This window comes from Buceros rhinoceros, unplaced genomic scaffold, assembly GCF_000710305.1.
Source record: "Buceros rhinoceros silvestris isolate BGI_N320 unplaced genomic scaffold, ASM71030v1 scaffold6288, whole genome shotgun sequence".
NCBI lineage: Eukaryota > Metazoa > Chordata > Aves > Bucerotiformes > Bucerotidae > Buceros > Buceros rhinoceros.
This window is the reverse complement of record NW_010426343.1, coordinates 161,940-173,211: the sequence shown is the minus strand read 5'-3', so window position 1 is coordinate 173,211 and position 11,272 is coordinate 161,940. Positions and strand designations below refer to the sequence as shown.

Here is an 11,272-nt window from a genome sequence, read left to right as displayed (position 1 = left end):
AAAAGAGTTATCATCTTAGTTTAAAAACAAGAAAGTTAAGAGAAGGTCGTTTCTATTCTGTTACCCTTTGAAAATCAGCATTGCCAGTTGCTTGGAGTTGTAGCTTGTGTGCAGAAGCAAGAGTTGCAGCACACCACGATTAGCCTGAGCATTGAAAATTGTTGTGAAGTATAGAAGTTACCTGGCTAATTGATGTTGCATTATACCTGTGGTAAACCCTTTTATTTTCTGTGGAAAGTGAGAGTCTTGAGTGTAATGATTAAGAACATGGCGAAGTAATACTTAAATATAATGGGAAGATCAGTCAGCCCATGTAAACACACCTTAATTTACAACTCATGGCCAGCTTAAGTGATCTGTAAAGTTTTATTAGTAAAAAAATCAGAAAAAGATTTTTTAAAAATGTAGACTTGCTGTGAGTTTTGCATTAAAAATTAATGCAATCATTTCAGGTGGTTTAATTCCTTGAACGTTGACATTGTTACTACGGTAGCCTGAACTGAGCTTGGATAAGGAAATAGTGATTTATATATCAATAAATGTAGTAAGCTATGGTGAAAATCTGTCCACGGTTTTTAGGTGCAAGATTTCAGTTACTCTGTCTGCATGGCTGAGACTGAGCTTTTAAGACAAAAGACTAGTGTGATGCAGTTGCATTAGTAGAAGCTATGATTTTTGTGTGCCTTATTGTCATGATCTGTCGGTACTTGTGCAAGCAGTGGGATACTTAGAGTAAATTACAATTGGGAGGAGTAAGTAGAAATTGGTATTTTTAATTACCGATGGACTGGAAAGACTGGATTCATAAAGGAGAAGTTCTGCCTCTTAAGTCTTCTAAGTGAAGAACTAAGTAAATCAGTAGGAAATGATTCTTTTCTGTAGGAGTTGATCCCAGAATGACACAGATGAAGTTCCATGGTTTGTGTTGATATTAGAACTAGGAGAGAGACGATATGCTGCTATCTTAAATTGTACGTGTGTTTATACATATAAATATTAATTAGATATCCCTTATCTGCAAAATTATAGAGATTTTTGAAAACCTTTGCCTTTGGACTGCTTCTAAAACCAGGCAATTGGGGTCTAACAAGCTAGGAAGGGGTTGGTTTCTTTTCATCTTGTGATGCTTTGGCCATCTTGCAGAGGGCTGACAGAATGCTGGAGGACTGACTACAAAAATTGTGCTGTCTTCAACTTCCTCCTGGAGAAGTAAACTACTTTGGGTTTGTTCTTAAATTGGTCTGGAAGTGTGATTTCTTTGTTAGTATAAGAGACTGTCAAATTTGTATGTCAGTGAGAATCTGCAGGTACATAACTGCCTTGCCTCTGCCTCCAGCTACTTGAGTTTCTCTTCTACCTGTTAAATGTGTTGCTTATCTGCAGTAGCTACTGCCAGCAGTGTAGCTCATGCACCAGAAGGAGATCTGGGAAGGGCGCTTGAGGTGTCTGAAAAGAATGCTGTGTGGTATCTTGCTTTGGTATTCTGTATTTTGCCCAGAGGAGTTTGAGTGACAAATGAGTATAAATGTAGAGATGCAGTAGATTATCCTGTTCCAGCTTCTGGGGGAGATTGACAGTACTTAAATGAGAAGGGGAAAAAAAATTCTAATACAAGTGACTGCTAAAATGAATACAGCATTTTAGGACATCTTGCTTACATAGCGGTCTCTGGGTCAAAGTCATGGTTAGGCTTTACTTCATTTGGACTTCTTGCTCATTGACCTCCATTAGGAAGAAAAGGGTTCACCAGAGCCAGGACATCTTAGTTCCAGGTTTGAGATTAGAATATTACTTCCTCTTTTAACTCCATACGATGCCTAGGTAACGAAAATACAGGAGAGGTGTAGCTGTAAGGAAGAGGCTTGAGATGTGGCCGTTAGGAAGCTGGAAGGTTAGCACCAACATCTGGAGTAGTGAGAAAAAAGAGTTTATATGGGTCCGGATAGGAGTTACGTTCTTCACTGTCCTGGATACCTCTGAATGCTTATCTTCACTATACTGTTAAAGTATGAACACACTGCCTCTCCTTCCCACTTGGAGCCTCTGCCGCTGTTTGTATAGCCTTGCAAATTTATTTGTTTCAGAAATTCCATATTGACAACTGTAGCCAAGAGGCAGAACATAGAATTAGAGGGAACATGGTGTATTAATATCTTCCACCAAGGGCAAGTAAAATGTTGTGTGGTGCATGTCGAACAACTATAGGATCATTTCCAGGAACATTGAACTTGAACACCGTGTTAACAATACACAGTGGTCTGGGATGTTGACTAGAAGCACCTAGATCATTTTGGCTGGTGAAAGCATAACCCAAGAAATCTGAAACATTCTGTCCAAGAAAAGAGAGTCGCTGTTTCCTGTGACTTGCCAGGCTGTGTTGTTATGGATTGACAACCACGCTTGTTCATATGCAGCAGTTGTTTTTGTTTGGGATTTTCCCCTCCATCCTCCCCAAAGTTCTAGACCCTGATTACCTATTGGTGACTGCCTGGTGTAAATTGAGCAATGTTTATTAACTGGATGCTTCCTTGATACGCCCGTTGCTGTTGGTAATAAAAATCTAACACTGGTGGGTTTTTGTCAGCAGGACTGTACTGCTGTTAAGGAAAAAGTGGGAGGGTAGGGAGGACGGAGAGAAAGGTGTGACTTTGTACAGCATCAGAACACCGGCTGTAACCAGTTCATCCGTCAGTTTACATCACTCTTAAGGGGAAATCGGCAGAAAAAAAGCTGGGGCACAAGAAATTCTCCTCAACTCTGAGTCTCAAACTCTGTCAAAACTGAGAGTGTCATATAGTTATTTGGTGACTCAGTTGAAGTTCAGTAGTCCGTGTTTGTTTTGGAAAGCTTTCTAAGAGATCTTAGAAAGCTGCGCTTTTGTGAAATAGTGGGGTTGCTAGAGCTGTGCAGGTTTCAGGTTGGTTAGTTGTCAAAAGACAAGGACAAATTAGATATAAGCCTGCTTTTTCACAGAAAATGCAGTAGATTGCTTGCTTGTTCAGCTGCAGTTTTGTTAGAATGCTTATGAAAATCTCAGGTGATTTTTAGTGTTAAAATACATAAAAATACACTTCCTTATTCTGAAACAGTAGGTAACACTGTCTTTTTTCTTTGATTTGTCTGTGTGTTGTTTTTTTTTTTAATAGAATATTCTAGTAAAAACTTTGGCAGATGATGTGGTAAGGTCTTTGTAACATCTTAATTTGCAATGGTAACTCCACGCTGCATGCTCTTTTACTAAATGTTGTGGACAATATAACATGTTCTTATAAGGATATTAATCATTATGTGTCTGAAAGTTGAGTTAGTATTCCTAAAGATCGTCATTTGTCATATCAGTTGAAGACAAGTAATTAATATCTATTTGGAGAACCTTCTTTAACCACTTTCTAAGTGCTTTAATAATACCTGGATATGTTCAAACTGTTATTGAACAGTTCAACTGTTTTCTCCTGACCGTCTTTTCAATAGTCAAGAATCTGCAGTGCTTCTTCGGAGTTCCACATGATTCAAGTGGAACCATTCTGGACAATGTGTGTACTTCAGACAACAAATTTGTATTCAGTAGCACTAACTTCATAGTTCTGAATACTTAACCTGTTGCAAAGTATTTTTACAGTAACTTACATCAAAGTTGATTTCAGTAAAGTTATAACTTTTATTTTCTATATGTAATAGTTAATCCACGTTGGCCACTTAATCATCACTAAAGTCTGAAATGAAGAAACCATACCTAGTAATCATGTAGACTATTCATTTATGGTGTTAAAGTGATCTCACCATTGCAATGTTCTTAAACAAATTTGTTGTTAATAAGGTATACTTTAAACAGATCACAGTATCGTGACGTTGATATTAAATGGCTTTTTTTGTGACTGCTGAATGGGCATTTTTCTGTAAGTGAACAATGAAAGTGCCGTTGATGTACGTTGGCTAATTTTGGATGCTGCCTTTCAGGTACTATGTGATATCATGGTCTTTTCAATAGGCTATGCCCTAATTTTAATTAAAAAAAGTAAACAAATCTAATATGGAAAAAAATGGGATGAAAGTAATATTTTTGCCTTGCAAAAGATGTTAACAGTATCCTTGTAGGTAATGTGTTTCTGTCCACAAATGTATGACTTCTAAGGAAGAAGAAAACCCAACCCCCTTCCCCTCAAAAATGCAAACAAACAAACAAAACCTCTAAAGAAACTCAAAGGGCTGTGCAGCTTATCTAGGGATACTTTCTCTCCAAAAATTTAATTTAGTCTTGTAGGACCTCAAAAAAGAACAACAAAAGAAACTGAACAACAAAAGAAACTAAACAACAAAACAAACCAAGAAAAAGAAGCAAAACAAGGTAAAAAAAGAACCTTTTTCTTCCCCCATATTCCACAGCACTTGGTCAAATTTCTTCACTCCTGACTGGACTAATATAAAATGAATTCAAATTTTCTAGAAATAAAATACTCTATTAACCTCACAGAGGCTTAATTACAGAAAATGTAAATTTTTGGTTTACATGTCCCCACAGAGATTGCAATAGCTGCTGTGGATGATGCTGGTAGCCCTACATAAGCTGCTGGTAGCCCTACATAAGCTGCTGGTAGGTGAAAGCACGTCTTCATAAGGCTGTTCAATGCCTGAAACAAATACACTAGTATTTGTTGATGCAAGCGGTTGATTTAGAAAAATTGTGGTAGCCATAATGTTCTCAAAATGAACATGTGTGTATATATATATATATATATACACAGTTAAAGACAGTGTTATTAAATAAAAAACCTGACTCTATTCAGAGTAGAGTTACATCTTAAAAATACAGTAATAAATGGCCTTATAAGGAAGGTGCTCTTGGGTGTTTCCGACATTAACAAATTAACGGAGTAAGCATGCTTTAAAAAAACCGAACAGGTGGGGGGTTTGGTATAAGGCATAAACCAAGTAGCCGTTGCAGACCGTATGATATGCTTTCACTAATGTTATGCGTATTTAACTATGGATGGCTGCTTCTGTGTGAGTAATCCATTACCTGGCTTTTTAAAGATGTGCACTAATTTCAGGAGTCTGTACTCAAAAACACTTCAAGGAATTGTGAACTATACTTGGAGCATTAATTCCTCTACAAACTTTATTTTACTTTAGCAGGATTTTTTAATAAGCCTGATGAACTTGTGAGTACCTCCTTCCCAACGCTGGCTTTTTCAGTTGTCCTCCAAAGACTTATAGCTCTTCAGGTGAAGGAACGCTTGGACATTACCTTTGTGGTACCATATTTATTCACTATCAGGATAGTTAGGGAGTAATGTGAGAAGATGAACTCAAGATTTTGAAATGCTATGAGTTTAACATAGACGGTGTACTTTTGAAACTGTGAGAAATAGTTATATCCCTTTTGCATGTGACCTGTTGTGAATTTACCTTAAATATTGTTGTCTATGAAAAATAATCTCTGAATATTAGAGTACTTTTACTCACAGTTCAGTTTGAGTTTTAACTCTGCTGCTTGGATTAACTAAAAATGTGTGTACTACTGCCATGTAATTGGCTGCTTTCCTATGTTTCTATTTCTGCTTATTTTTAAATGGATGTCTTTGCAGCGTGACAGAATAAGTTTCAGAAGATCAGCAGTGAAAAAAGAGAAACCGCTCATTCAGCATCCAATTGACTCTCAACCTTCTATAAGTGAAATCCCACTTGCCCAGGCACTTGTTGATGAACGTTGCATGAACTTATCGGAAAAAGAAGTTATGGATCTTTTTGAAAAAATGATGGTAAGATCACGCGTTACATCATTTTATGAGGTTTTGTCTTCACGTTGACTTTTATGTAGTAGTGATTTTCAAATGTCACTGTGGAACTATTAAGGACTAGGGAGGGTGTAGTGTAGACGTGATTGATCTGTCTAAATTGGCACATAAACAATTGAGTAACTCACAGAAGGGAGGTATCACATAGGTTTAAATTACTTGGTCTACAGAGATAACAAAGGTAAAAAGCCAAAAGTAAAAATCTTAAGCTGTTGATTGCTGCATTAAAATAACCTCTATAGATCTTAGCTGCAATAGTTAGATACTTCTGATGAGGGATAGTTTTTAATAAACTTAAGTAAATACCTTTGGGAAAGCTGAATTGTTATATTGAATATATTCTGTCTGAGGATCACTCATGAAGGTTTGTGATTCCTCTCCCAAGCAAGCTTTTCTGTTAGTGATGCAGAAACAGGCTGCTGAAGTAGGTGTGTGTGGATTCTGCCATGAACATTGGTGTTGACACGTGAAGAATCAGGAGATGCAGTCTTTCAAGCAGTGTCAGAAATACTGTTTTCCGTATCATTCTTTAAAATTGTAAACTTCCATATGGACAGTATGGCCCAAGAACTGTCCTGTTTCGTTGTGTAGCTCCATGAAGTTGTGAACCTCTTTTGAAAGGACTGGATAAGTGTTAATTATTAAAGCAGACAATAGGTCTGTCTTCCAGACTTCAACAGCGCTTTGAAAAAGCTGTTATCTCTTAAGCTCTTACAGTAACATTTACTGGTTTTAGTTGTTAATCTGAAGTTACTTTGCCTTTTAATGGCAAGACTAGTCATGACCAGTAATGAGTACATGTCGTATTTCATCGTTTGTTACGTTGAAGCAGACATCTTAAATTTAATCTAGTTGAGTATTTTGATTTTTGTTTTAAATACATCGGTTGAAGCACATTCACACTGCTACAAGCTAATAACCTGTGGAGTCACAGCCTCCTGATTAGGTAGTGCAGGAGTGGTGCTTGTTGTGGTAAGATTTTACAAAACAGATGGGTAATTCACAAGAGTTAACACTTACATGATCAACTTGAGGTTTAGAATTTTTGGGTTTGTCCTCTAGTTTTATTTCTCGAACCAATTTTCACTAAGGGTAACCACCCTTAATGCAGTGATAATTTTGGCTAAATCTTGTCACCTGAAGTGACAGAATTAAATAAGAAAATTGAGTAGCTTAGAATTTAACAAGCTGAAGCACAGATGAGCTTGGAAAAGTAAATCCTGCTTGTTTAAAAATGAGCAGTTTTGTTTAAGAAAAGGATTATAAAAATAACAAAGACTAATTAAAAGCATGAAATAGAATCTTGATGTTATGTGTCTGTTTCTTTACAGGAAGACATGAATCTAAATGAAGAGCGTAAAGCTCCTTTAAGAGATAAAGACTTGACCACAAAACGTGAGATGGTTGTCCAGTACATTTCTGCAACTGCCAAATCCGTAAGTACTCACCTCTCCAAAACAGAGGAAAGGAGCTTAGCTCTGTGAGGGTTAGCTTTTCAAGCCTGAAACTTCCCATTTTTTTTAATCTCCATTTGTCTTTAGAGTGGTAGAAAAAAAAAAAATCTGTTCTTATTAATGTACTTCTGAGTGCTTGCAGCTGTGTCTGAAGGGTTAGCTTGTGTTTCAGTTGTTGGGCAATGTAAAAACTTGATGCTTTCTTGTAAACCATGAGAAATTGCAAATCCAATGAGTAGAATAATGGATGGAACCTGAGTCTATTTCCATGGAATTCATCTTAGAAATTTTTGATACCAAAAGTTTTTTGTCAGGACTGACTTCATGGTTTCAGTAATGACAGACACACAAGATGTACAATTTGCAGTGGTAGAAATGGAGAATCAAACTATTGAAACTATTTAAAATGGAAGCGAAGTCAGTATTTTAGCTTGATTATGTCTGGTAATGTAGCTGCCTTGAAAAATGCATTAAATATTTTGCTAAGAAATATTCTGAAGGTAAATAAAATGATTTCTGTAGTGAAAAGATGGTCTTAAAACAAATTTCAAATTATATTTTGAATAGAAAAAAAGTATATCCAGAACTTCGATTTGTGTTTATCATTCTCCTTATTCAAGTTAATTGATTAACTCAGTTCATGGATCCTTCATGCAGAATTTTTGAAGTCTGTTTTGGGGTGCCAGCAATGTAAAGGAATGACTGGATGCCCCAACATTTCTCAGGGCAGAGAAATAGAATTTCAAATAATGAAGAGCTGCAATAAATTCTCTCCAGTGGGACTAATAATAGTGGGACTGTTAGTACTAATTGGTTCTAAAATACAACAGAAGTGCTTTTTGTGTGTTAAAAATTGACTGTGGCAAAATTAGCTCTTATTAATGAAAGACGAGAATATGCCACAAGAATTCATAAATGTTGGATGAAACAGATATATACAAGCATGTTGTGATTTCCCTAGAAATAGGTTTGGTCCTGATTTGTGCCGCTATTTGTTGTGTAAAGAATTATGCAGAAGCTAGTGGTGAATTCTGCGGAACCAAATGTATTGCAGCATTGGGGAGAAGTGCTGGTGATTGGTAGCTTTGTGTATCCATGGAGCAGTAGTGTGCTTCAAGCGATAAAATTTGCTATCAGCATAATTCTTCAATAAAATTTGGAAATGAGGATGAATCTAATGATTTTTGAAGTTCTGGTGTGCAGTGAAAGGTTACTGGACATGAAGTTGTGTGTGAGATATGTGTTCGAACTCGTAACGGTAGCACCGCTACCAGTTGTACAAAGCTGAGCCCGAGTGCTGCATACAGATAGCATTGAACCGTGATCTTTTCTTAACGAAATAAACTGGTGACGATGATGATGTTGGTGTCTACCCAGTGACTCTATAAGCATGGACTGCAGTCCGTACAGCTGACTTGTCTTGCTTTTAAAAACCTTTAAAATCAGCTCTGCAGTTAAATTTCAGTGTTTAAATGCAAATGCTTTGCTTTCAACACTATAAACTGAAGTGAGGAAAAACTTGCAGTATAATGTGAAAATGGTATGTTACGTTTCTGAGAGGAGTGATGTTCCTGCATGAATTCATGTTAAACAAAATCCACAGTCCTTTAGTCTATCCTGGAAGGAATCCAGTGCTTTAAGCATGGACTAGCTAACCATACAAGTTATTGGAGAATTATTCAAGCTTATGCATCAAATATTACAAAATTTCCTGTTAATATACTTTGCCTAGGCTATCTTTGGGAAGCCTAATTGATCGTGCGTTGAAGGTTTTTTGTGTTCACTTGATGATCAATGTTAAATTTTCCTTAGTAAGCAAAAACACTTCATTGAAGCAGAAGAAACTTTCACAGTGGAAGTACTTGCAGTTCTTGCCCCAGAAGTAGTTGGACAATGGTGATCTCTCTTATAAACTGACATTGAAATGTAGCCGCCTCAAGTACCGTAATTGTGTAGCTGAGTAAGGAAAGCATGGTTACCGTTGCATGTCCTCCTGCTGACAATTTTCACAGACTGTGTTACTGCCACTGCATGTGCTGCAGCATGGGAAACTTAACAGAACTGGTGATACGTTTGCTAAAGCGTACTAACAACTAAAAAAAAAATTCAAAAACATCCCCATACATGAATATGCACTTTGAACTGAAGACAGCGCCAGTATGGATGTTTTATATATAAGCAAAATATTTTTCCTGATGAAAAAAGGCTCGTATTGCCATTTGTGTGCTTCAGTAAGTCCTCCTTGCAACTCAGTCTCAGCATTTGAATGGAATAATTCAAGATTGTTTAGAAATATAAATGATCTTTCTGTAGTGTGTTACCCTAATTTAGCTTTTAAACAGCTAGTAACTGATTTTAAAAATATAAAAAGTAGAGCTCAACTGTAAAATGTTGATTGGTATCTTACTATAAAGGAAAACTTCACTTTGTTGTTAATTTTGTCTTCTTTTTGTTAAACTACTATTCTGATTAGTTCAATTCAAGCCCCCAGTTTTTACTGGATCATGATTTGTCAAACTTTCTTTTCTTGAGACCGTCTTCAGGCTTGTCTTCCATGGAAATGCTGATTGCATTCAAAATGATCTTTCTTAAAATTTCCTAACGTTTTTCTTCAGTCACAGATAAGTGTTCCATCCATCTTTCTTTTTTGTACTGAAAATACTTGGGCCTTTTCTTCTGCTTAGAACTCACAGAACACACTTAACGGTTGATGTGACTTTTCTTGTGGTTCATTTTATGTTGAAATCAGCCTCTGAGGCTTTTGAGCTCTTGCCAATCATTTGAAAATATCACTCTCGTTTGCTGATGTTGTCTTAACCAAATTATTTTTAAATTTGGTGCTTTGTTTTCTCTGCCTTGTGTGCCATCTGCAGCATGTTGACTATGCTTTGCTGAAACACTGTCTTCACTGCTGAGTGAGAAGGACACCTTGGTTTTCAGTGAATTAAAAAAAGCCTCCCTTTTCCTTGAGGGATGGAGGAAGTATAGAGGCTAATAAGCTGAATCCTTTCATGTGAAGTGATTATCTGTGCTTCTGATTCTGTCACTTGAAGAGAAAGATTGTTGACCATGGAACTTATGCTTGGGAAATGGTGAAGGCTCAGAGTTCTGTTTCAGGACTGTACTTGGTGACATCTCATGCTGTATTGTACGAGCTGAGCGTTGGTGAGAGAAGGTAGTAAATTAGGGAAAGGGATTGTCTGGTATTGACAGTCCATCTTGCTTCTAGAGGAAGCTTCATGAGGAAGAGGAGGGAAGAGGTGATTGTGAAAGACTTGCAGGGACTTCTGTTTTCTGAAAGACTACCTGAAAGAATAATGGAAGAGATGAGAGTAGAAAACGAAGCAGGTAGAGGCTGAGCAGATAGAATCAAAATCACATCTTGGAACAAACTTTTCATAGTATTCAGTAGGGTTATTGAGTTCACTGGCTGCTATCAGATTGCAGCAGAGAGCTGACGAGGAAGGGCCTACGATACTTAGGCAGAAGTTCATAGTTGTGGTGTTCACAGGAACATGATCATTTGTGCAAAGTGACCGAACAGGGGTGAGATGTTCTGCCTTTCTGCATGTTTATTCCATGAAAGTCAACTGCTTGTTCATGTCTATGCAGAGATGCTGTTCCATGGTAAAAAAGAGAAGATGTCATTCTGAAAATGACTGTTTAATTATCCGTGTAATTAAAAGCATCCATACTGAGCAGTTTAAGGAAAATGCCACATGAGGTTTTCTGAAATGCAAGTTAGATTTATAACTGTAGGCTATGTTTTTGATTATGAAAACTTAATTAAATTCCGTCATGACATCATCTAATTAGATCAAAAGCTCCACAAATAATGAAGTTGTTATATGTACAAGGAAGTCAGGATGCCATGAGTGTTTCTTTAGTTTTCTCAGTGTCATATATAAAATATCTGACCTGATAATTTTAACAAAATGGCATATCTCTTAATCTTTCAAGAGGCAGAAGTCAAGCCAGGTATTTAGTTATCTGTTTGTAAATGTGTAAAATTCTGAAGGTTCA

The 11,272-nt window shown here is 36.8% G+C and overlaps 1 protein-coding gene across 1 annotated transcript in view; it reads left to right on the top strand.

Moving 5' to 3' along the window:
* Positions 1–3,146: 3,146 nt before the first annotated feature.
* The window catches only part of DIAPH2 (diaphanous-related formin 2), a gene marked incomplete at both ends in the record, with an annotated part of 150,142 nt that continues 142,016 nt past the window's right edge, over positions 3,147–11,272 (top strand). The window contains 3 exons of the mRNA XM_010141468.1: positions 3,147–3,179; positions 5,586–5,759; positions 7,127–7,231. Coding sequence (XP_010139770.1) covers positions 3,147–3,179; positions 5,586–5,759; positions 7,127–7,231 — 312 coding nt within the window. The remainder of the gene's footprint in view (positions 3,180–5,585; positions 5,760–7,126; positions 7,232–11,272) is intronic.